At 44.5% G+C, this 27,447-nt stretch overlaps 1 protein-coding gene across 1 annotated transcript in view; it reads left to right on the top strand.

Moving 5' to 3' along the window:
- Positions 1-947: 947 nt before the first annotated feature.
- MAP2K6 (mitogen-activated protein kinase kinase 6) overlaps positions 948-27,447 on the top strand; it is a 109,581-nt gene continuing 83,081 nt past the window's right edge. The window contains exon 1 of the mRNA XM_033959877.1: positions 948-1,298. Coding sequence (XP_033815768.1) covers positions 1,280-1,298 — 19 coding nt within the window. The 5' untranslated portion in view covers positions 948-1,279. The remainder of the gene's footprint in view (positions 1,299-27,447) is intronic.

Genomic DNA, 27,447 nt, shown 5'->3' with positions numbered 1-27,447 from the left:
CCACGCTTGGCCAGTCTGCATTTTAGGATATTCACAATAAATATGCATGCACCGCCACTATTATTCCTTCTAGAACAGGGATGTCAAAGTCCCTCCTTGAGGGCCGCAATCCAGTCGGGTTTTCAGGATTTCCCCAATGAATATGCATTGAAAGCAGTGCACGCACATAGATCTCATGCATATTCATTGGGGAAATCCTGAAAACCCGACTGGATTCGGCCCTCAAGGAGGGACTTTGGGGACCCCTGATGTATAGGTTACGTCTCTTACATGTTCTATATCAGGGATGTCAAAGTCTCTCTTTGAGGGCCGCAATCCAGTCGGGTTTTCAGGATTTCCCCAATGAATATGCATTGAAAGCAGTGCATGCACATAGATCTCATGCATATTCATTGGGGAAATCCTGAAAACCCGACTGGATTGCGGCCCTCAAGGAGGGATTTTGACATCCCTGTTCTAGAACCTATGCATGCATTGTGGATAGCCGAAACCCACTGACACCCTTAGCGCGCTTACCTCACACTGCGCTCTAGGTGCTGCCCACGCGATCGCTCCACGAGCAGCAGAATTTATGCTAATCTCCTCCGCAAACACACTTCCCGACCAATAGCAAAGCAAGACAGGGCCTGGAGGTCAGCCAATCAGCCGCCGCTTAACAAGAGCCGCCGATCCTTTCTGGAAACCTGTGGCCATACCTTCCCTGCAATTGCCGCATGTGACCAGCAGGGGGGCAAAAGCTTGGAAACCCCCAGTGGGGGAGATGGCTGCCAACCAATCAGACAATTGTTTGTATGAAGCCTGCCAAAAGATGCTTGTTACAGGGTAGGAGGCAGGCGCATACATTAATGAAGGAGGGGGGGGGGAATTTGGGGGCATCCTCGCTGCAAACCCCCATTCCTTTAGGAAGTGGCTCCGGCAGCTGCGGCCGGGAACTACATTGCCCATGAGCCCTAGAGGCGCCCACAGGAAGGACGTCTGCGCAGTGAGCTACTCAGATCCAAGTTTAGAGCTTTGAGCTGCCAGCCCTGGCCCATCATGTAGGTGCTGCACAGCCTTCTCAGCGTTGCAATTAGAAATTTGCACTTTCTGCTCTGTTTTGCAAGGTGTGCATCTCCACGTTTCTTCCCCGCAAGGCGCTCTACCGCAGGAGCCAAGAAAAGCTCCACGTGCATGAAGATTGCGTGCCTCCACTTTGCATCTTTGTTGCAAAACTAGCGCCAGAAGAGAGGCAAGGCAAAGTCTTTTGTGCTTCCCCTCCCCCATCAAAGCACAGGGGAAAATGTCTCAGGCGAGAGGAGGTAAGATCACAGTGGGTGCTCGGTTGCAAAAAAAAAAAAAAATGCAAAAACTGGGGGGTGCATTTGGAAGTGCACGGATGCAATTGTTAATTTGCAATTGCATTTCCAAGTTTGAGGCTTTCCCCAGCTCAGTTGCATTTCCTGTTTAGTATCTGCCTTTTTTTTTTTTTGCAGAGAGTTCCTGTAAGGCAGGGCTTGGAGTTCAGCTGTGCAGTGACATTATTTGCATTCTTGTGCTAGGATTACTGAGCTCTTTTTTGCTTTTGCCTAGTCAGGACAGACAGGGGTGGCGAGAAACATTTTAGGCTGTTCAAAGGCACCTTGAAACGACGGTTTTTACTTTCAAGTGAAACAATAAAACAAGTCTTAAAAAAAAGAAGCACCTTTAGCACGAGATGAGAGGGGTAACTAGAGAACATAGGTTCCCCTAGGAAAGGTCTGTTCTTAAACCAATACTTAGCTTTTTTTTTTTTTTTTTGCAAATTTGTTCGCTGATTTAGACTCACAAGTACCACTTCTGTGCAGGTGTATTATTATTATTATTTTTTTTATATGTTTAAATTCTTGAAGCCATTATTTTAATTTTGCACGGGATTGAAAATAAAGCAAGTGTTTGAGAAGTCCTCTGCATCTTGCATCTTTCATCTTATCCCATAAATTTGCAGTATTTAAAAAGTTTTAAGATTCAGGAGCGGACTGGAGTGGCAGCGCTGCCTGGCAGGTCAGTCTGTCTAGCTTGCAGCAGGAAGGGGGTGGCAATTGATTGGACGGTGAATGGGACCCAGGCGGGAGCCAATGGAAAGCCTTTTTGCTTGCATAAACCCGGTGCGATTGCTCTGCAAAGTCCTGATGCATGCACAGAAAGAAAAGATTAATAATAAAAAAAGAAAAAGTAGAAAAGTATGTCTATACATTTTATTGGAAGATATATTGCATGTTTGCAGAGGCGAGGGGGGGGGGGGAGTTGTTTGCTGTTGCGTCTGGAGCCTTTTCCATTACGTAGCTCCCCTAGACCAGGGGTAGGCAATTCCGGTCCTGAGAGCCGGAGCCAGGTCAGGTTTTCAGGATATCCAAAGTGAATATGTATGAGATGGATTTGCATGCACTGCCTCCTTGAGATGCAAATCTAGCTCGGACATATATTTATTAGGGATATCCTGAAAACCTGACCTTTCTCCGGCTCTCGAGGACCGGAATTGCCTACCCTAGACCGGTGTGAGGTGCTGGCAGGACTTTGAATCCCACTTGCAGAGCAAACAGCTTTAATCGTCCACACTCTGACTCTATGTACAGTGGGGGCTGGGCGGGGGGGACAGTGGCATCGGAGGTGGCGATCGCTTTGCAGAACGCAAGTGCAGCTGCTGGGATCCGTCCCAGTGGATCGACCCCCCCCCTCCCTCCCTCCCTCCCTCCTCACCAGCCTGCAGAAAAGGAAACCAGGGAAGCAACAACTTTGCTCGTTTGCTGGATAAAAAAGGATTATTATGGCCTGAAGGGCTGCCAGTAAAGAGCTCTTGGCGTTGAGTTTCTGCACTGAGATGCTTATTAACAACATAGGAGAAAGCCACTTAGCTGATTTCTTCTTTTTTTTTTTTTTTTTTTTTGGGGGGGGAAGGGATTTTGGATTTAGTTCACATCTTTTTTAGTCTTATTCAAGGCCAGTTGCATTAGGGCACCCCTGAAGGCTTGCAATTGAAGTTTGTGTGTGTGTGTGTGGGGGGGGGGGTGTGTGGGGGTGGGGGTGGGGGGTTATACAATTGTGCTACAATATATGTCCACAGTGGCTTTAGTAGTAGTAATAATAATTTGTGACTTGGGAGGAGGAGCTGGCCTTGTTTAGTAAAGATTCTTGCTTCAGCAAAAACTTTGTGCAGGTCATGATGTGTTTTAAATATTTCTGATGTTACTGTTATGCCAGTGGTCTCAAAGTCCCTCCTTGAGGGCCGCAATCCAGTCGGGTTTTCAGGATTTCTCCAATGAATATGCGTGAGGTCTATGTGCATGCACTGCTTTCAATGCATATTCATTGGGGAAATCCTGAAAACCCGACTGGATTGCGGCCCTCAAGGAGAGACTTTGAGATTCCTGTGTTGTGCCTTGATTGTGTTCGTTTTTCCTGTAATCCATGGAATATAAGTTTTTAAAAGAAATACATTTCCTGAACTTGCCTGATGCAGTTGCTAAAGGGCTGGTTAATAAATTGGACTGGAGTGAATCCCTCTTTTCACGGATTTTTTTTTTCCCCCCAGCTGTTCTCTGTTCAGTTCTTGTTAAGGCCCCGATGCTCTAAACCAGGGGTCTCAAAGTCCCTCCTCGAGGGCCGCCATCCAGTCGGGTTTTCAGGATTTCCCCAATGAATATGCATGAGATCTGTGAGCATGCACTGCTTTCAATGCATATTCATTGGGGAAATCCTGAAAACCCAACTGGATGGCGGCCCTCAAGGAGGGACTCGATCCCTGCTCTGTGGATTTAAGGAATGACACGAAGGGCAGGATTCTCAAAAATCCACGTTAAAAAACCCAGCCGTTGTGAGAGCGAATTAAAAAAAGCGAGACATTCTCCCCAAATCTCACGTGCAAATGATATCGGCAGACAGCAGGGGGGGGGGGGGTATTTTCTCAATTTACTTGCATCGAGTTGCTGACCAGCACATGTGCAGAATATACAAGGAAAGAGGCGTGAATGTGCGCGCATGTCACTGGGAAGCTGTAAGCGGTGTGCAAGAGCTATTGGACGAGTGGGAGGGGAGGAGCTACGTCGACTTTTTTCAGTCGCGCATAAAACATGCCCTGCCGTTCTCTACAAAAAAACTAGTAATTAAGGTAAATCTTGTAATTGGTTTTATGTAAAATTTATTAATCATGACCCATAGCCAGAAACAGACAAGATAAGGGTATCATACACATGCTCAAGAAGAAAAGTTGGCTTTTAACAAGCGTGCATGAAACATGCCTTGCACAGCGTTTTTTTAAAATGGGGTAAATATTGTGCGTGTGTAACACATGCACATCTATGCCATAAAGGGGGGAAAAAACCCCAACAGCTGTGTGGCAGGAAGCTGCTTTGGGGCTTCCACTGCCACTCAGCATTTGCTAGGCCAGCCTACTTCGATAATGCGAGGTGGGCCAGCCTAGCAAAAGCCCCAAGGCAAAAGCCCCAAGGAGAAGGGGTCCTACTGGACAGGGGGGAGTTAAAAGTAATGGAGAAGGACTACTGCTGGACAGGGGGAGCAGGGAAGCGGTGCTGCTGGACAGGGGGGAGGTAAAAAGAAGGGAGAAGGGCTACTGCTGGACAGGGGGAGCAGGGAAGGGGTGCTGCTCGACAGGGGGGAGGTAAAAGGAAGGGAGAAGGGCTACTACTGGACAGGGGGAGCAGGGAAGGGCTGCTGCTGGACAGAGCAGAGAGACAGAAAGAAAGACAGATAGAGAGCAGGGAGAGAGATAGAAAGAAAGACAGATAGACAGGGGGCCAGGGGGAGAGACAGAAAGAAGAAAGACCGGCAGGGAGAGCGATAGAAAGAAAGACAGAGAGGGGGAGAGAGACAGAAAGAAAGACAGACAGGCAGGGGGCAGGGAGTGAGACAGAAAGACAGACATACAGAAAGAAAGAAATGCCTAAGTCTACACATCTATTCTAGCACCCTAGTAGGGAATAATCTAGGTGAAAGGCATGCACAGGATTTAAGTTCTCATTTTGTTCAAGAATTTTACATGAGGGTTAAGCGTCCAGTATAGTTTATTTCTGCCTCCAAAATGAAATCTTCTTAAAATTGCAAGCCCCACTACAGGATTATTTGTTCTTTCACACTTAGGTCTGTAAAATAGGGCAGCTACAAGTGGAAGTGGCCACTTCCACATCTCTGCTGACACTTGACTACCGGGATTGTTCATTTTTTCAGTGTGGTGATTGATTTATCGCCTTTTCATGAAGAGATTCACCCTAAATAGTTTACAATACGTTGAATAGTGATCAAGTACCCTTTAAGTATTTCCCCTATCTGCCCCGGCAGGCTCACAGTCTAACTGTGTACCTGGGGCAGTGAAGGGTTAAGTGATGCCCAGAGTCCCAGGGAGCGGAGGCAGCAGCTCTAATCACTAGGACAATGGCTGTGTCTGCTGGCATATACATGTGGAACTCCTGTAGATAATTTAGTAACATAACATTACATTACATTACATTAGAGATTTCTATTCCGCCATTACCTTGCGGTTCAAGGCAGATTACAAAAGAAATAAAAAACGGAGGGTTACAATGGAAGAACATTTGTCCTTTCTGGAGAGGTAAAGAGTAGGTTATGTAGTTTCTGTGTGGCGGGAAGAGGGAGGGGGGGAAGGACGGTACATTTGAAGTTAGGGCTGTTTCAGGAATTTCTTGAAGAGTATAGTTTTTATTTCTTTTCTGAACGTCTTGTAGTCTAGTGTCGTTATCAGTAGATTGGAGATTTGGTTATCTAGTTTAGCTGCTTGAGTGGCCAGGAGGCCATCGTATAGTTTTTTCCGTTTTACTTCTTTGATCGAGGGGTGTGTGAATGGGGTGTGTGTTTTTCTATGTCTGATTGAGGTGGTTTGGATGAGGCGGTTGTTCAGGTAGGTTGGGCTGAGACCGTTTAAGGCTTGGAATAACATACAGTAGAATTTAAATAGTATTCTTTCTTGGATTGGTAGCCAATGTGAGTTGATGTATGCTTCTGCAATATGGTCGTGTTTTCTCAATGAGTAGATGAGTCTCAGAGCTGTATTTTGGATTGTTTGTAGTTGTTTAGTCATTGTAGCAGGGCAGGGGAGGTAGAGGATGTTGCAGTAATCTAGTAGATTTAGGATTAGAGATTGTACACTTCTCCCTCGTCATTCGTGGGGGATACGGGCAGAGTCGGACCGCAAATGCCGAAAAAACCGCGATTATCCGGCTCTGACTCACCCCCACCTCCCTGCCGCCTTCCCGGCCTTACCTTATGGTCTAGAGGGCTTTCGGGGCAGGAGCAATCTTCCCACGCTCCTGCCCCGTGCAGATCGCCATCAGGAAATGGCTGTAGGGAGTTCCCGACGTAGTCTCGAGAGACTACGGGAACTCCCAGCAGCCATTTTCTCATGGCGATCTGCACGGGGCAGGAGCGTAGGAAGATCGCTCCTGCCCCGAAAGCCCTCTAGACCACCAGGTAAGGCCGGGAAGGCGGCAGGAAGGAAAAAAAAGATGTATTTTTTTTACATTAAAACTGTTTTTATTTTCCCCCTCCCCAGAAAAAAATCGTGATTATATGAAACCGCGAGTGCAGGAACCGCGAATGGGGAGGGGGAAGTGTACTATAAGCTGGAAATGTGTTTTTTTCGAAGAATTTCCTGACTTGTCTTAGGTTTCTCATCACTGCGAAGGATTTCTGTATTGTTTTATTTATTTGCGGTAGAAAATGATGGCAGGAAAGGCTCTCTGCGTTGGAATACTGCAGGAATTGAGCACACTCCGGCCTGAGCTCCGCGCTCTGTGTAAGATTGGGGCTCCGCAGCCTTGTGACGTCAGCAACAGGACATTTGGACTTCCCAGAAGATGTGTAGGAATGTTTACCCAAAAAAAATGCTCAGCTTTATTACGGAAGCGTGCCAAACATTGGTCTCGCTGTGATGCCATGCTTACGGAACTACACGGCTTTATGTGAATGTGCAAAACTTAACCTGAAAACTAGAGGGTGTACTTTTAAGGAACTGACGTTTGGTATAGAGGGTGACTTGGGTCTCCATGGCAACTAGCAGGTTCCAGGGACCAGAGGTACTAGACACCGGAGGGGAGGCAAACCCTCACGGCATCTGCCTCTGGGCCTCTTCTTTAATAAATAGAAGTGAAGTGAGGCTGTGTTGCTGGGACCCTGATTTATGACCTCTCGTAGCAGTTGACCTAGGGGTGTTGGGGGAGGGGAGAGTCTTCCATACACTTAAAGTGGCGTGCTGCAGAGTTACATTGATGACTTTTTTTTATGGGGGGGGGAGGCGGTGCCTTCCCATGCTGTGGAACTTGCAGGTATTTCAAATGCGTTCACAGTGCTGATAGCCAACGAAACAAAACCAAACGTCGGGAAAGTGCAAAATGATTATGAAAAGCTCCAGGAATGAGGTTGAAAAGAATGTCACAATTTCTGGGAGAGGGGCTTCGTTTTATTCTTTACCAAATGGATATTTGCTTTGTGTACATTTTCTGAATTGTTCAATCCATATCCCTATGGATTGGAGGCTTTTAATTTATTGCTGTATTAATTTGATGCTGTAGGTATAGTGCTTTCGATGAAGTTTTGTATTTATGATGTAAACTGCACTTTGTGTTCATTTTTTGAGACAGGAGTTATATAAAATTGAAATGAAATAATGTAAATTGGTCAAATTTAGGGGGAATTAGCACCCTGAAATTGTACATGTTCAATGATGTAGTAAGGGGGGGTGCGGACCGCCCCGGGCGCCAATCAGTGGGGGGGCTTGCACCTCTCCGCCCTGCTATGCCATGCAACCTTTGCGCCATCCCTCCCCCCCGCCCCATACCTCCGTATTATTTTCGCTAGGGCGAGCGACTTCTGCCTCTTGCTCGCAGTGGCCTGGTTCCCCTCTGAATCACTTCCGGGTCATGGGGCCAGGAAGTGATGTCATAGGGAATCCAGCGCTTTCGTGAGGAATATGCTTGCAGAAGCCTTTCACGCTGGCGAAGATTAAAGAGGTATGGGTGATGGGGGGAAGGGAGAGCGCAGGTGTGGAATGTGGGGCAGGAAGGAGCTGGGGGGCGCGGAGAGGAGGACAGGTGTGGTGGGGGGGGGCACTACCACCCCAGATGCCTCCTACTCTTACTACGCCACTGTACATGTTGGACTAGATCAGACATGGGCAACTCCGGTCCTCGAGACCCAGAATCCATTCGGGTTTTCAGGATTTCCCCAGTGCATGTGCATTGAAAGCAGTGCATGCAAATAGATCTCATGCATGTGCACTGGGGAAATCCTGAAAACCCGATTGGATTCCGGCCCTCGAGGACTGGAGTTGCCCGTGTCTGGACGAGATTCATTAAAGGCTGCTCAAGAACTGGAGCTGAAAAAAATCGTCACTTACGGATGGATGCCCGATATAGAATACCATCGACTAGCTTCGGTGTCCAAATTAGGGCACCAGGACTTAGGCCTGCAGAAGCCAGACCTGATTCCCGGTGCCTAATTTGGGTGCACATTCCTAGTATTGTATAACAGTGGTTCCCAACCCTGTCCTGGAGGACCACCAGGCCAGTCGGGTTTTCAGGATCACTCTAATGAATTTGCATGAACCAGATTTGCATGCCTGTCACTTCCATTCTATGCAAATCTCTCTCAAGCATATTCATTAGGGCTAGCCTGAAAACCCGACGGGCCTGGTGGTCCTCCAGGACAGGGTTGGGAACCACTGTTGTATAACGTTGCACGCAAATTTTAGGAATTTCCCACGTCCCGCTCATGCACCTCCCATGGCTAGACCCCCCCCCCCTTTGGGTTGTGCCGTGCTATATAAGAGATAAATAGTAGGAGCAGTAGCACGATGAGAGAGCCTTAGCGGTGTGTATCGAGACGTGCGTGCAAATTCAAATAACTACCAATTACCACCCAATTGTTCATCGCTTATTAAATTTTTATATGCCACCTGAGGGATCCTTTTACCAAGGGTGCGCAAACCGATGTAGCGCGAGCTGATTTAGCGCTCGCTAATCGATGTAGCACGCGCTAAGTTGGTTTGCGCGCCTAAGTAAAAGGACCCCCCTAGTTTGCAGCGTAAGCCTAAGTGGATTAACAATAAAATTATATTTTGGAAGCAGTAAAGAACTCCGTGACAGTTAAGTGTGCATGCGCCCAAAACGCAGGAGGGAAATTCTATAAGCCGCGCCTAAATAATTAGGCGCCTAACTGTGGGGGTCTTTTACTAAGGCGTGCTAGCCGATTTAGCGCACGCTAAATTATATTCTGTGGACGCGTTAGCATTTAGCTCGCGCTAAATCAGCTAGCATGCCTTAGTAAAAGGATCCCCTTAATTACTGTAATAAATTGGCTTCAATTATAAGCTTTAACAAGCTCATAATTGAAAAAAATTGGGGAGATAGGCACCTATAGGAAGGTGGTGTCTTTTTTAAGACAAATATGATGTTTTTTTGTCTTTGAGGTCTTTCCTATTATGATTGGAGTTCTTTTATATTGAATTTTTTCATTGTAAACCACTTAGACCAATAATCTCAAACCTACGGCCCACCAGGTACTATTTTTGGGCCCTCGGTATGTTACCATTGTTCTGGAACGTTGCCCGCCTCACTGCTGTAACCTCACGCAAGCGCTTTCCTGCGTCTGTACGCGATTATGAGATGGGAGTGGAGAGGACAATCGTGTATAGACGCAGGAAAGCGCTTGCGTGAGGTTACAGCAGTGAGGCGGGCAACGTTCCAGAACGTAAGGTAACCAGTACAGCTTGTGCGTGCGTACGTAATCTTGTGAACTCTCGCGAAATTCGGCACCTCTGCTGGCGGTGGCTGCTTGATGTAAGATGGCGGTTGTGTCCGGTGCTGGAGGAGGTGAGAGCCGAAGGCGGTTGCGGACGTGACCACCGCACACTTAAGGCACAGGTTTTCCAGGCACAAGTCGGATATTGATCCTCCTCTCTACAAAAAAGCCTAGAGGACTACACCAAAATCTTGTCTCTTGCAGTTGATACTTTGGATTAGAATCTAAATCACAATTTTGCATGAGGTAAAACTCTTTATACTTTATAAATCTTTCCTTAATTGCTTCTGATCATTTCAGCTATACACAGCTGAAAGTAGTGCAACATGCAGAAAGTAAAAAAACTCTCTAAACTTCACGGTTTGCAGTAAGCCTTTTCCCCACATTAAAGGGTCCTTTTACTAAGGTAGTCATTCTTTGGGCATTCTTTGGGGGTAAGGAATGCTGTACAAATTCCGTGTTGTGCAAAATTCCCCCAGGAGTATGTTGCTGCCGTAGACCTGGCATAAAAGGGAGCCTAAATATATTCCAAGTCGCTTCTGCCTATATTGGCACTGAGTTAAAAATGATGGCTATAACCTCTAGTGGTTGTCTTGTGGTATTACTGCTTAGGGTCAGACTGCCATATAAGGGCCAAGTCTTGCACTTCCCTTAGCTTAGGCCCTCTTTTACAAAGGTGCACTGAGCGTTTTAGCGCGGATGTAGCGTGCGCTAAATCAATGCGGGCGCTAAGTGCTGACGTGTCCATAGGATAACATGCACACGTTAGCGCGTGTGTGTAGCGCGCGCTTAAATGCTTAGGGCACCTTTGTAAAAGAGGGGGGTTAGTGTGTTTATTTGCATCTTTAAAGAATTTCTATCCCGCTTAGCTGGGTCACAAATTTAGAAAATAATATGGAAAAGGAGAAAAGATTAACCGCTAATAAATAGATCCACAAAAGGTTAATCTATAGAGCAAAAAGCCAACTAATTTGATAGTATTGATCAAACGATTTGGTAATATTATTCAAAATGAAGGAAAAGATCTCAGAATTGCCACTCCCAGGATCATATTAATATCATCCAAAATTATCAAAAATGGCTGTTATATTGGTCAGCCTAATGCAGGGGTTTCAAAGTCCCACCTTGAGGGCCGCAATCCAGTCGGGTTTTCAGGATTTCCCCAATGAATATGCATGAGATCTATGTGCATGCACTGCTTTCAATGCATATTCATTGGAGGAATCCGGAAAACCCGACTGGATTGCGGCCCTCAAGGAGGGACTTTGAGACCCCTGGATTAGAGTGTGTATGTCAGGGATGGGCAACTCCAGTCCTCAAGGGACAGAATCCAGTCGGGTTTTCAGGATTTCCCCAATGAATATGCATTGAAAGCAGTGCATGCACATAGATCTCATGCATATTCATTGGGGAAATCCTGAAACCCGACTGGATTGCGGCCCTCAAGGAAGGACTTTGAGATCCCTGGCCTAATGATACAAAAGAGCTATGCAAAAAGCAAAGTATAAGGCAAATACTAGCACTTATCTTTTTAGCTTGATGTAGAGTAAATAGATTACTGAGGCGGCATATAGAAAATCGCCACTCTAGCCCCGTATATCATATCCAACGGGAACCCGTTTCGCCGCTATCGAGCGGCTTCGTCAGGGTTTTGATAATTGCTATTTGCACAGTATAATTGCTATTTGCACAGTACTATAATATGCCTAATTGCACAGTCCTCTGAATTAAGTGGGCTAGCCAATGCACTAGCCACTTTAAAATTGTTATTTGCACAGCTTCAATATATGCTTGTTTGCACAGTTTAAACAACAAAAAAAATAACTTTATATTTTTAAGAAAAACCACAAAAAATTATGTCGAGTGGTTTATAAACACAAAACATTATTGACGAATTAAGTCAAATTATTATATAAATATGAAAGTTTTTTGATCAATGAAAGATATCCACGCCACAATTCTATTTTGGATGATATTAATATGATCCTGGGAGTGGCAATTCTGAGATCTTTTCCTTCATTTTGAATAATATTACCAAATCGTTTGATCAATACTATCAAATTAGTTGGTTTTTTGCTCTATAGATTAACCTTTTGTGGATCCACAAATTTAGAACACACATAATGAACCCCCTCCTTTACAATGCCGCGCTAGCGTTTTTAGCGCCGGCCGCGGTGGTAAGACCTCCGACGCTCATAGGAATTCTGTGGAGCGTTGGGGTTTTTACCCCGGCGGCTTTGTAAAGGAGGGAGGGGAAATTAGCACAAACAGAATCAACGTAATAAACACATCAAAATGTCATCGACAGCACAAGTGTTGCTTTATGTTTTACATTTTTCTAAGTAACCTTGGGGAGAGTGTTCGAGAAATAAGAATCATCCTTCTGTGGTCTGAAAGCGCCTTTATTCTTTGTAAGAAATAACCACTTCCTTTCAGCTCTTCCCTGTCTCCTTTTTCTGAAGGAAACCAGAGGAAACGATTTTACTTTGCAAAAGTTTATCAGTAAAAATCTGGATATATTGGGACTGATTTAAAATGTTTGTGATACTGGGCTTATATAGATATATTTGAAAACGTACGCACTGTGTTATGATGCCTTCCAAAAGATAGGCTAATGCTAGACCCAAAAGCCCATATATGCAATTTGAATTAAATTGAATTAGCGACTTTGGCTCTCAAGTGCCCGCAGTTATTAGCCGGTAGAACTAGTCTTGGCTCATAACTCACTTGCGAGCTATCATCGGTTCTTCAGTCTCTTTTACGTTATTCAATTTAATGTACAGTGGTGCCTCGCATAAAGAACGCCTCGCACAGCGAACGCTGCACACAACGAACTTCATGTCATGATTCATACAACGAACTTCGTTTCACACAACGAAGTCGCCCGAGCTTCCACGATCGCTGCCGATGTATTGCATCCTTCCGCGCAGGCACTGCAGGCAGTCGTTAGGCACTGCGCTTAACTTAAGCATGTATCGCGGCAATCGTTCTTCATTACGAATTAAATCACGCACGCACGTATCACGGCAGTCGTCCTTTTAAGATAAACTCAATATTTTTTTATATATCATGGCTTCTAAAAAAAGCAGGAAGGTGATTTCTGTTGAAATGAAACGGGAAATAATTAGAAGGAGTGAATGTGGGGTAAAACAGTGTGACCTCGTCAAAGAGTTTGGCCTCAGCAAGACCACCATTTTCACCATTTTGACAAATTTATCTTTTTTTATGTCATCTTAGCATATTTTATGCTGCAGAACGAATTATTTTTTTTAACATGTATTGTTATGGGAAAACGCGTTTCACATAACGAACTTTTCGCATAACAAACTTGCTCCTGGAACGAATTAAGTTCGTTGTGTGAGGCACCACTGTATATGGAGATTTTCTTTCTGTACCATTTTCTTTTTGTATCATTTCTTCAATTCATCTTCTTAAATCCATTTTTTATCCTCATTTTAACGTTATGATGTAACCATTAGTAATACTTAGCTCGGGCCGGGTAAAGAATGTACACCCGAGCTAAGTATTACTATGGTTACATCATAAAGTTAAAATGAGGATAAAAAATGGATTTAAGAAGATGAATTTAAGAAATGGTACAGAAAGAAAATCTCCATATACACATTAAATTGAATAATGGACAATTTTCTGAAGGAAAAGGGGATAGAAGGATCACTATACAGGTCCTGGACCTGATGGGCCGCCTCGTGAGCGGACTGCTGGGCACGATGGACCTCTGGTCTGACCCAGCAGAGGCACAGCTTATGTTCTTAAAAGAGACTGAAGGACCGATGATAGCTCTCAAGAGAGTTATGAGCCAAGACTAGTTCTACCGGCTAATAACTGCGGGCACTTGAGATCCAAAGTCGCTAATTCAATTTAATTCAAATTAAGTACCTGTATATGGGCTTTTGGGTCTAGCATTAGCCTATCTTTTGGAAGGGAGTAGTGTGTTCCACAAGTCTTTTGAAGTGATTTTGTTATGATACTATACTGCACATTGAATTATTTTTTTCAATTCCATTCTCCCAAGGGAGCGCAGAATGGTTTACATGAATTTATTCAGGTACTCTAGCATTTTTCCCTGTCTGTCCTGGCAAGCTCACAATCTATCCAATGTACCTGGGGCAATGGGGGGGATGAAGTGACTTGCCCAGGGTCACAAGGAGCAGCGTGGGCTTGAACCCACAACCTCGGGGTGCTGAAGCTGTACCTTTAACCACTGTGCCCCACACTCTCCCCCAGCCAGAGGTCGTCAGTGTCCCGATTCTGTCTCTTTCTGCATTTCCTATTGTGCCGTTTCAGCCCTTGTAACTTAATCCAGCAAGTGTGCAATGCAGAAAGAAATCAGATCTTGGATGTAAATGGAGCAGCCTAGTTTTAAGTTTGAATTACAAAGTGCTGGCTTAGGAATCGGTGCCTGGGTTGTTCTGTGTAGCCTACTTTCCAAATGGAAAAATTTATGGAGTTCCATGGCCTTGTGTCTCTTCCCAGTAGATTCCAGGGATGCGTAATCATCAGCACTCATTTGGTTTGCATGCCTTAAAGCAGGGGTCTCAAAGTCCCTCCTTGAGGGCCGCAATCCAGTCTGGATTTTAGGATTTCCCCAATGAATATGCACGAGATTTATGTGCATGCACTGCTTTCAATGCATACTTATTGGGGAAATCCTGAAAACCCGACTGGATTGTGGCCCTCAAGGAGGGACTTTGAGATCCCTGCCTTAAAGTGTGCAGAATCTAGTTAACGTGTTAGCCTTTGAATTAATAGGCATAAAATCAACTTGCACGCCTTTAAAGTTTTACACCATAAGTGGATGAAATGAGCTGGAATAAAAAGACCATACAAACTGAAAACGAACCAAGATTTTTTTTTTTCCATACACATTTTAAATTTCTGTATTACCGGTATGTATGCTATACACACTGGAATTTCAGGACATTGTATTAGATCTGAACTCTGAACCTGATATAGAAAACAGCGCCACCTTTGGTGGGAGGACTATAGCTTTGTGATGCCAAAGTCCCGAGTACGCTAACATGGCTGCTTAGGTCCTTGATAGCCACTGAGAGATCTTGTTTTCCTGTTGCCTACACTGAATGTTTGTTGAAAACATCGGATCTGAAAGCCACTTCATTATTTTGAAAATCAGATGCAGGGTTCTCAGAAACAGAGTTTCTCAACCTCTCTCCCTCACCGCTAGAGCACATTTAAAGAATGCCAGATGATAATATTACAATAATGCTAGATTCCCTCCCTACAATAATGCTAGATCCCCTCCCCAATAAATAATAACCAACAACAGAAAGAAAAAAAAGAGAATAGTTTCAGATAATTCATGTAAAAGGCGTTCAAAATTAAGAAGCACATTCTGGTTTCCTTTTTATCCTCTCTGACCTCAAGTTTCTATGTTTCATGCTTGAAGAAAGTTGCCTTTAAGAGTTTAAGAAAGTTGCTTTTAAGAGTTTAAGAAAGTTGTCTTTAAGAGTTTTCGGAAATGCATATATGAAATCAACGAAGCAAACAAAATATGCAATTCCGAATCCCAACTGGCAGCCTGTTAGATGCAAAAATTTCTTGGAAAGACATCCTTGTACTGGAGGGAACACAAACAATGAAGTTATCCTTAGTGGACGAACTGCCTTAAAAATGTAAATTGTTCTAGTAAATAACCAGGTGCTTGACCACATGTGCCTTTATAACAGAGCGTCCCGAATTTAAACCAAACCCTGGCTTCAAAAGGCAACCGATGGAATTGTCTGTAGTATGGAGTAACATGATCTGATTTTTTTCAAATAAAAAATTAGACGCATGGCCACTTTCTGGATTTTGTGCAATCTGCAAATTTTTTTTTTTTTAAATAAATCTTTATTGATTTTCAAGTAGTAACAGTGCAATACATATGAATTTGAACATATAACAAATCAAGAAAAGCAGTTTGAACTTACAAATATTCAAAAGCAATCTTTTCCCCCACCCCTTTACTTAATCAATAATATAAATGCAATTATTCTCCCAATAACCCACTCTTATTTAAAGTAGTAATACATTCCCACCCTGGATGTGTAAGGAAATCAGACAAAAATTAGAGAGAAATGCCAACTATATAAAAGCAATAAAAGATGCCAATGGGCCCCACATCCATTACTATGCCCCAAGATTTCAGCATTCATTTTTTCATATTTGTAGCTGGAGCATAAGTTTGCAAATTTGACTGAAGACCTGCCAAATGAACTGAATTACAGTAGTCCAGTATACTAAGTACCAGAGATTGGACCAGTATTCTGAATGTAATGGGACTGAAAAAATGACTTAATCGTACGTAACTTCCAAAGAGTAAAGAAAGATTTTTTTTAACCAAGCTAAAGGGGAATGGGATGTGATATACTGCTTTTCTCTGTGTGGTCGAAACAAAATTGGTTTACATATTTTAAATAAGTACTTGTTTTATACATGGGGCAATGAAGTGTTAAGCCAGCGTCACAAGGAGCTGCAGTGGGAATCAAACTCACAACCTCAGGGTGCTGAGACAGCTGCTCTAACCACTTGGCTACTCCTGAGGGCAGTTCAGAGGGTGCTGCTGTACAGTTTGTCATCAGCAGCCCATGTAGGTGTCATACAGGAATCATGCTTGGATACTTTTTAAGAGCATAAGAAGCAGAAAAGGTGACCTAAAGGCAGCGTGAAGTAGTATTAATGTCTCTGTGGAAGAGTGTATGGCGTGGTGGGTAGATTTCATCTTTTTCGGTGGGTAAGGGAAGACAAAACAGCAGCAGCATCAGGAGAGCAGGAGATACGGGTGCTATATACCCCCTGGGGTACGCATACCGTGTGTTGGGAACCTCCGGTCTAGGGTGCAGTATTAGATCATGTCAGTTTTGAAAATATAAAAAACTACCCCCTAAACGTTCAAACTACTAGTGACCAAATTATGTCATTTTGCATGCTATGCTAAAGATATCTTCAGAAACTGCTTAAAGTGAGTCTTAATCTCAGTTGAAATATGCAGAAATTAATAAGAACATAGGAATAGCCTTACTGGGTCAGACCAGTGGTCCTTCAAGCCCAGTAGCCCGTTCTCATGATGGCCAATCCAGGTCACTAGTACCTGGCCAAAACCCAAGGAGTAGCAACATTCCATACAGAATCTAAAAGAATAGCAAGATTCCGAAATCCCAGAGAGAAACAAGATTCTAGAATCTCAAAGAGTAGCAACATTCCATACAGAATCTCAAAGAATAGCAAGATTCCGGAATCCCAGAGAGTAACAAGATTCTAGAATCTCAAAGAGTAGCAACATTCCATACAGAATCTCAAAGAATAGCAAGATTCCGGAATCCCAGAGAGTAACAAGATTCTAGAATCCCAAAGAGTAGCAACATTCCATTCAGATTCTCAAAGAATAGCAAAATTCCAGAATCCCAGAGAGTAACAAGATTCTAGAATCCCAGAGAGTAACAACATTCCATTCAGAATCTCAAAGAATAGCAAGATTCCAAAATCCCAGAGAGTAACAAGATTCTAGAATCTCAAAGAGTAGCAACATTCCATTCAGATTCTCAAAGAATACCAAAATTCCAAAATCCCAGAGAGAAACAAGATTCTAGAATCTCAAAGAGTAGCAACATTCCATACAGAATCTCAAAGAATAGCAAGATTCCGGAATCCCAGAGAGTAACAAGATTCTAGAATCCCAAAGAGTAGCAACATTCCATTCAGATTCTCAAAGAATAGCAAAATTCCAGAATCCCAGAGAGTAACAAGATTCTAGAATCCCAGAGAGTAGCAACATTCCATGCTACCGATCCAGGGCAAGCAATGGCTTCCTTCCCCCCGTCTTTCTCAATAACAGACTTTTCCTCCAGGAAATTGTCCAAATCTTTCTTAAAACCAACTACACTATCCGCTCTTATTTATTTGAATGTACAGAGTCTTAACTATATCTATAGCCACATAATTGTCTTTAAAATGTCATTTATGCAGTTAATTTAATGTTATTTCAGAAAAGCCAGCAGAGGTCATTCATATCTTGTTTGCTTCTGTTTCGGCTCATGAGCTCCCTGCTGACCATCTGACCCCTAATGTAATGTTCCCTCCTTTCCAGATTGTACACAAGACCAGCAGCCTCAATTGTCATTTTTTTACACATCTTTCTATGGGCTGGGTGTGTGAAGACCAGTCTGGAACCCCCATGGGATTGCTCCGAAATAGAGAATGACACGGTGGCTGTTATCCACGGCTAGCCGCGGATAACCTGCCGAAACAGTGAGGGGGAAAAAGTGCTTACTGCGGATGCTGAGACAAGGACATCCACTGCCCCATGGAGCTGTGAATGGCCTTGTCCCTGCAGTTAAGGGAGGAAATGCGCAAGGTCACCAAATCATGCGCGGCCCCCTCCCTCCTTCCTACCTACCCAAATCTATTTATCTCCCTCCCTCCCCCTTACCTTCGCGGCACGTTTTGAGTAACTTCTTCACAAAGTCATCAGAGCTTGCAAGCAATAGGGTGCGTGTGTGGGTGGAAGCTTCCAGTTGTGTCAGAAGAGAAGGTTCCGCTCACACAAGCACGCTACTGCTTGCAGGCTCCGACAGCTTTGAAGAAGTTACTCAAAATGCGCCGCGAAGATAAAGGGGAGGGAGGGAGATAGATAGATTTGGGTAGGTATGAAGGTGGGAGGTGAGAGGGGGCCGCGCGAGGAGTGCTAAAGATGGTGAGAGGGAATGGTGATGGAGGAAAGGAACAGACGCTGAAAGGAAATGGGGAACAGATAGTGGGGAGAAGACGCTGAAAGGACATGGGGAAGACAGAGTAGGGAGGAGACGCTGAAAGGACATGAGGAAGACAGAGTGGGGAGAAGACGCAGAAGGGAAATGGGGAAGAAAGATTGGGAGAAGACGCTGAAGGGAAATGGGGAACAAAGTGGGGAGAAGATGCTGAAGGGATTTGGGGAACAGAGAGTGGGGAGAAGACGCTGAAGGGAAATGGAGATGACAGGGTGGGGAGAAGACGCTAAAGGGAATGGGGATGAGAGGGTGGGTAGAAGGCGCTGGAAGGGAAGAAGACAGAGATGCCAGACTATGGGGGAGCGGAGAGAAGAAGATGGGCCAGACCAATTAGGGGGAGGGTGAAGGGAGAGGCACAGTAACAGAGCAAATGGAAGACGCAGAGAGAAGACAGACAGTGGATGGAAGGAATTGAATGAGAAGATGAGGGAAGCAGGTAGAAAAAAAAAATTATATTTATTTATTTTATTTTTTGCTTTAGGATAAAGTAATAATATTAGTTGTGTTGATAAAAATGTATAAACAAAGCCCTGCCAGCTGAACATCTCTTTCTCTAGTTCAGCAACCAGAACTTTGATTTATAAGGAAGGAATAAGCTAATTATCCCAGGACAAGCAGGCATGATATTCTCACATTTTCCCTGTGTCATTCTCTACTCCGAAATGCTTCTGATGGTACAGGTAAGAGGAGTCTCAGAGACTCCTGAGCTCCAGTCAAATGACTGGGCCAATGTAGTTATCTCAGGGGTGCTGTTTTCCTGGGTCTCACTGTGCTGTCTTCAAGCTGCGTCTTCTGCTTTACCTCTGATCTTCAGTATCTTATCCACTGCATTTCTTCTCTCGTGTTCCTCTTCATCGCACAACATAGCTAGCAGAACACACTCTCGATAACCATACCATGCTGATCTTCTCACTGTCTTCTGTACCTCTTCAAACTGAATACTCTTTTGCTATTTTTTCTCTCCATAGCCCATCGCTTCCTGCAGGGGACACAAACACACTATGGGACTCAATAATTATTTTTTTAAAAAGTCTAAAAATCCGCCAAAATCGGTACTTGGATGATCAAAAATACAGGTTGTCCAAGTACCGATAATCGAACAGCATTTTAGACGTATCTAAAAGCAACTTAGACCTTTTCCCTGCCTCTCTGCACCCAGAGAGAAAAGGGGTATTTTTGGAGGAGTGGGAAAGGCGGGAGGTGGGCGGGACGTGGGCCAACCTAGGCTTAGGGCTCCTTTTACAAAGGCGCGCTAGTGGTTAAATACGCGTTATAGCGCGCACTAAACCGCCGGACGCACTAGCTGCTACCGCCTCCTCTTGAGCAGGCGGTAATTTTTGGCCAGTGCGGGGGTTAGCGCGTGATGAAAAGTCACGCGCGTTAACCCCGCTAGCGCGGCTTTGTAAAGGGAGCCCTTCGTCATCCGGCAGCCATAATCAAAAGTTTGACAGGTTGCCTGGACGGAACTTATATGTTTTTGACTTAGACCAAGTCAAAACAGGTATAAGTTCCGGATTGGGCCCTTGGTGGGGGTGGGGGGGGCAAGTTTCGGGGGGGGGAATCCCTCCTGCCAGGGAACATTGCGGGAGGAGACATTGGGCATCTCTCCTGCTGTGATCATTGTGGTGGTGGTGGTGGGGGGGGGGGCACAGTTCCACAATTCTCTAACCGGCGCTTATGACAGATGCCAGTTAGCTAATTGTGCTTTTAGGCGAAGGACTGGTCCCTCCCATTTTTTTGAGAATAGGGCTTAAAGGTGGACGTAGTTGTGGTTTGGGCGATTAAACTTCTGAACATACAGGCAGGCCATTTTTGAAAAAAAAAAATAAACCACATTTCGGTCGTTTTTTGCACAAATGGACATTTCCCTGCTTCTTACTTTGGGCGCCTAGGATCATTGGCCAAAAGGGGACTTAGGGCTAGACTAACTAAACTTACCTTTCCCATCCGATCTGAGGGCGATCCGTGGCCGGGCGACCGATTCTCTACCAGTCTTCATGCAAATTAACCCGATTGCTGGCACACCCCACACCGGCCCCATAGATCGCTGCAGAGCGATCCTGACACATGCGCAGACCATCTTCTTGCCTGTAGAAGCGGTCCGCGCATGCGCTTGCTCTCCGCACAAGGGGGGGCTTTAATGGAACAGAACACGCTGCAAGGGGGTGGCTTGGCTTGAGGTAAAGCGAGCAATCACTCCTATGCCTGGTCGCAAGGATTTGGGGGCAGCAATCTTAGTGCAGGGCGGCAGAGAGCAGGGTGCTTTTTTCATGGTTTCAGGGCTGGGATTTCAGGGCGAGGACAGTCGGCAAGGCCGTGAGCGACTGGTCCTCAGCAGACGCTTTGATTTTTGATCGGCCAGCCCACTTGGTGTTCCTTAATTGGCCTTCCTACTTTTGGATGCCAGTCCATTTGCATGCGCGGATCGGGAGGAAGGTTAGTGAATCGGATGGGGGTCGCAAACTGGTCGGGACACGATCGGTGGGCTTAGTGAATCTAGCCCTTAGACGTTGTTGTTTTTTTTTTTTATTTTGCCCTCTATGGTTTTCTCTTGCCCTTTCCTGTCATGTTTTATGCAGCTCATTTTCTTTCATTTACTGTTATTTTTTTTATTATTTCGGAAAACGCGGTATATCAAGTGTAAATAGACCATAAACCAGATGATGTCATGCTTTACTGAGATGCACAGTGAATACAAATATGTTATGTTGTTTTCTTTAGCCCTTAGTGTCTCCTTCCATCAAAGCCCCCCCTCCTCCAGTCCAGGCCTTCACTCAGCACTGAGGACAGTCAACCTGTGGGTTGTAGAGGTCTGCACGGGAACGGGGATCGCGGGAATCCCGCTGGTCCCGCGGGAATCCCCCCTAACCCACGGGACTCCCACGAGGACCCCCCTCTAGCCCACGGGACTCCCACGGGGACCCCCCTCTAGCCCACGGGACTCCCACTTGGATGGAAGGCTTTGGAAGCAGGGTTCGTCCATATAATATAATGGACACGTCAGCCTTAGTAAAAGAGGGGGTTTATAAGGTAATTACCTGAACAGAAAACAAAAAAAGGGTTCCACCAAAGAGATTCCACAAGGAAAACAGCAAAAGAAACTGTGGAATTGATGATCCTGTCAGAAGTAATTGCTGCTTTTTATGGGGATGAGCGGGGATGGAGGTAATTCCTTGCGGAGATTGGTGGGGACGGAGATGATCCTGACGGGGACGGGTGGGGATGGAGAGGAGATGGGCGGGATTTCTGTCCCCGCGCAACTATCTAGTGGGTTGACAAGATTGGCTGATTTATCGGCGGCAGAAACTTCTCAGCCATTTGTGGGCAAGGCGGGGAAATACTGGTAGCTTAGCCCTCTCTGTTGACAGTGCCAGACGTGTTGTAGATGAATGACCCCTTGACCAACTGGCTGAATAAGGGAAGTAGATTTTTGCTGCTATAAAGATGACAAAAATGTTGCATGTAATGTGACTAATGTTGCAACCCTGCCTCTCCCTCTCCCAAATATGTGTCATGCCTCTAGGTGCCCCCTGAGATTGTCATCATTAAATTACGCTATCTTGATTATCCCAATATCACCCTTCCCAGAGCAAAACTGTAAAAATGCAGACATAGGCATTAGACTATTAAATATTAAACTTTTGTTTTATGTGTACATACTCGATGAGAACAATTTACCCAGGAAATGGGCAATTCCCTCCCCCCCCCCTCTTGCACCCAAGTAAAGGTACTTCCTGATGGTTTTTTGAGTTGACTCCCTGACAGGATCTGTTTTGCTTTCACTTCAAATGCTCTTATCAGTATCGTCCTTCAGAACTTGCCACCCAAGGCGGCTGCAAATTCTGTTTATTGGCTAAGCCAGCCCTTGAATGAGATGAACTCTTCTTCAGTAAGAATTTCCTTTCCCGGTGTCCACCAAGGGCAGCCACACTTAACAGGAGCATGGTTGGTGATCTTTTTCTCTTCACACCCGTGACCCGGGCTTTCCTCAGGAGAACTTAGGCTGTCCAGTGACTGGATTTTCCAATGCTTTTAACTTTTTTTTTTTTTCCAGCTTTCACTGCAGCACTTACGTGGGATTTGGTGCCAGTCTATTTTGGTGGTGTCCACATGCGAACAGGGCAGGCTGAGACTGAGTCTGCACAGCCCTGAATTTTCTGGACAATTAAGTCCTTATGAAAATGGAACATTGCCCCGGGACTGTGTGTTTTTCCCCTGGGTAGTGCCAGTTTTCAGGTAATGGGTCTTTGGATGAAAGGTTCTGTGCTGTAGCTGCGTTTACTTAGTTTTACAAAAAAAAAAAAAAAAAAAATACCCAAACAAAAACACTTGGTTTTTGCCAGACCCTCAAATAAACTGAAGCTCTTTCCAACGTAGTACACAGTTCTCTCATTTTGAAGCAGGGATTTATGTGGTCTCAGGCTCACACAGTATAATCTTTGGCTGCTTTGATCTGTGTGTATAAAACAAGTGACTATGTGTTTCCAGTGTGTCCTTCTGCAACCCTGCTCTGGTCTTCCTAAATGAGATTGCGCCCACGTCAGCTTCGTCCCTAGCCTTAGGCCATAAGGTCATGCAATTTGACCTATGCCCCCAACTTGAAAAAAAAAAAAGAGGACAGGAACCCTCAGTGTTGCATGCTAGCTGTGTAGTTGCTAAGGAACATCAGAGATCCAACTGCATGTACCATGCGAGCGCCAGAAACTTTCACTCCGAGAGCCGGATTTAGTCGGTGCGCTCAAGCGTGACACTGACTTGCAGCTGGAGGTGAATTATCTTTGTGCAGTTTTTCATTGGCTCCTGAGCATGGCTGTACAGCGTGGACACAGATGAAGTACATACGCGTTCAGAACTAGGCATGACCGCCTGTGAAGAATTCAGACTTCTAGTGCATCAGTTGATTAAAAAAAAACAAAACAACCCCCCCCCAGCAGAAACTTGATCTGTGAAAAGATATAATGCAAAAAAAGACAAAACTAGGCCTTTAAATAAAGCGTTTTCCATCTTTAAAGCGTGAACTACATACAGAAAGGGGCACTTGTGAAATTGTGTGGGCAAACAGAAGCGTTCAAATGCACGATCTTGCGTTGGCGCTCTGGAAGTACAGTTTGGGCGGCTCTATGGTGCAATTGCAACGAACCAACATATTTTATGAAATAAATAGACACACAGGGCCTGATCCTGTAAATGGTAACCTAATTTGTAGAAGCCACTTGGTGTAGTTGTCAATCAACTGCTAGGCGCCCCTTATAAAATCATGCTTAAGGGTGCCTAAGCGTGCTTAAGTGTCCCTGTGGTAGGCACTGGTATACTTGCGCCGACACCTCAGTCAACCATGCCGATTCTCTGCCCCTCTAATCACACCTACTTTTCAGGTCAAGTTTCAAGTTTAATGGAGATTTGATTAATCGCTTAATCATAATTCTAAGCGATGTACATAATAATAAAATTACAAAATGTGGGGAACAATACAATAAATAACAAAAATCAGGTCTGACAAGACTATTGACAAACGTAACAAAACTAAGAACATGAGGGAAGAGAGGGATAAGAACTACAAATTATTTAAAAGTTAAAGAGACATATAAGGGAGATACAGAGGGAAAGGGAAGTTAAAAATTACTTCAATAAAATTAGAGAGAAAAAGTAAAATTGGTTGGAAGACTAAATGGCTAATTTTCAAAGGCGTCTTTAAAAAGAAAGCTCTTTAGTTTACTTTTGAATTTTTCTAAGTTGTGTTCTTCCCTCAAGTGAATAGGAAGTGAGTTCCAAGTTTGGGGGGCTGTAACAGAAAAAAATCAATTGCCGTCTAGTATTAATTATTCTAAGAGAGGGAATCGTCAGCAAGTGCTGTTGAGTAGATCTTAACGTTCTATTGGAAGTATATGGAATTAATAACTTATAAATGAAAGCTGGAGTTTTGTAAAGAAGGGATTTGAATGTGAGCAAACATAGTTTATATGTTACCCGGTGAGCAACTGGAAGCCAGTGCGCTTTATTGCGAAGGGGTGTTACGTGATCAAACTTCTTGGCTTTGAATATGAGCTTGATAGAAGCATTCTGAATAATTTGTAGACGCTTGATTTCATTTTGAGCTATTCCCTTGAACAGGGCATCGCAGTAGTCGATTTTGGAAATCACGAGAGAGTGGATAAGAATATTGAGGGATTTAGTGCAGAGAAATTGTGAAACTGAGCGAATTTGGAGAAGCCTGAAGAAAGTCGATTTGATAATGCTACTAATGTGATCATGAAAGGATAGTTTGTAATCAAAAATAATCCCTAGAACAGTGGTTCTTAACCTGGGTTCGACCGAACCCCAGGGGTTCGGTGAGTCAGTCTCGCGGGTTTGGCGGAGGTCAAAACACACCTCCGACTCATATAGCGCTTCGGTCACGTTCAATCATCTATCAGTTATTCAGTGATTTTGATCAAGACTGATCGTGTACTCGGTTTCTTGATCTATCAATCTGTAACTAACGCCTTATATACATCAATCAATTCCTGATCAAAATTTGTGATTTAACTGATAGATGATTGAACGTGACCGAAGCGCTTATGATTCGTGATGATACGCCCCGCTTGTCCATAATTGGCTGCAGGTGATCACGCAACATCGCTTGGCCTATCTGTGCTGCAGGGGATTTGATGCGCACAGTAGTCGAATTGTAACTGTTGTGATGGTACGCCGTGTGATACCTATCTTAATATTTTAATCCCTTACTAACTATGTCGAGCAAAATACGAAAGCGGTCGGACGAATATGTACAATATGGATTCACATGTATAACGGAACGTGATGGGAGTCAGCGTCCTAATTGCATGATTTGCAATGCCAAGTTGAGTAATTCTAGTCTAGCTCCGGCAAAACTAAGGGAATAAAGAAGGGTTCGGTGAACACGCCTATGAAACTGGTGGGGTTCAGTACCTCCAACAAGGTTAAGAACCACTGCCCTAGAATCTTAATATTACTTACTGGTTGTAAGGGAGAGCCCTTGATAGAGATTGGAAAATTCAGTTTTAAATTATCTCTCCATGGAAAGAGCATCACATTTGATTTATTAACGTTGAGTGCTGGTCTATTAGTATTCAGCCATTGGTGTATTTTTTCAGGTTTCATATTAATTGTTATTGTATCCAGAGGATTATTAGTATCTAACGGATGTAGGAGCTGAATGTCATCAGCGTAGGCAAATGCATTAAAACCAATGGATTGGCACAGAGTCATCACATTGTTGGGAGAGTTGCGCAGGGACAGAAATCAAAACCGTCCCCGCTGGAATCGAAACCCATCTCCGTCCCTCCCCGCTGGAATCTATTCCGTCCCCATAAACTTCAAAAGTGGTTATGTCATTTAATTATGCTACTGAATTAAAGGCTCTGGTAGAGACCCATTTACAAATAAGCAAAGAAATATTAATTGGGAAGAATGCTGTACATACTTTGACAACGGGTCTCTGCCAGATTCTCTAATGTAAATATAAAATATAAATACTCCTACCTTAGGCCCCCTCATTTAGGCCAAGAAAATCCTGGCCTAAGTGGAGTGCGCCTAAGGATTTTAGGGCCAGATTCTCAAAGCTTACAGTTGCCTTTAACGCGGTCGCCAAACGGGTTCCAGCTGTTTTTAGCCTGCATGCATTTTAGCGGCGGATTATCAAAACGGCTTGTCGCGGTCTTTAGCGAGCTTTCTAGCAGTCTCTGACACTGCCATGCAAATGGGCTCTTGAATATTGAAACCAGCACTCCGGTGGATTCTTAAACGTTGCCGAGTCATTCTCCAAGAGCGGCGTCGGCTTTTGGCGACCAAAAAATTCAGTAACCGGTCCGGGGGATGCTGATACATTGCCGGCGACCAAAACTCACAGGGTCAGGGAAATTGAGTTCCTGCGGGGATGGGGGCAAAATTTGTCCCCGAGTCATTCTCTATTCCACAGTAAAACTGGAAAGAAGAAAACCAAACAAGAAAGACTGGAATCGATGTTCTTGATTCTAGTGTAAAGTGAAGTCCTTATAAAGTACAAATGGAGAAACAATGTCAAAACTGTTTATTGGATATTTGTAGGATACAATCTTAACCACATGAAATAACAGTAGTGCAGATCCAACATGGTCCATGTTTCGACTGGAGTAGCCTTCCTCAGCGGTCCTAAGAAGTATAAATTACAAATCTCAGTGTCTTGTGTTACATGTGTGATGTCGTGCATTATGAGTGAGATCGATGCACCTCTAAATCACACAGCTGGACTGGCAAGGCACTGTCATAAGGTCTGAAGTTACCCCCCTTTGAGAGGTCTTGCTTGTGCTACCTTCATGGGTAAACTGATGTCACAGCTTTTTAATGTCCGCAATAGAAACATAGAAACATAGAAATAGGCGGCAGATATGGACCCCTCCATCACCAACCTACTGACAGCATCAACTGACCTCAAGGCTTTCCACAAAGAAATCAAGACCCTACTATTCAAGAAATTCACCCAAACGTCCTAATCCCTTCCTTTCCCCCTCTCTCCCCCTCTTAGAATCTACTCATCAAAATTGCTTTAGACCTTACGCCTTAATTGTAATTTGTATTTCTCTTCCTGGAAATGTCCAGTTATCGTTCTGATGTAATCCGCTTAGAACTGAAAGGTACAGGCGGAATATAAGCCAGTTATGTAATGTAATGTAATATGGGCCATGGCCCATCTAGTCTGCCCGGTTCATAGACAACGGCGCGAAAGACAAAAGCGCGCGCCGACAATTGAGCGCAGCGCGCACTGCCGCGCCGCTCTAAATTACAGTTTTTAGGTGCTCCGACGGGGGGTTTTGTTGGGGAACCCCCCCAGTTTACTTAATAGACATCGCGCCGGCGTTATGGGGGGTTTGGGGGGTTGTAACCC

This window comes from Geotrypetes seraphini, chromosome 10 (assembly GCF_902459505.1).
Source record: "Geotrypetes seraphini chromosome 10, aGeoSer1.1, whole genome shotgun sequence".
Lineage (NCBI taxonomy): Eukaryota > Metazoa > Chordata > Amphibia > Gymnophiona > Dermophiidae > Geotrypetes > Geotrypetes seraphini.
This window is presented reverse-complemented; position numbering and strand designations above follow the sequence as displayed.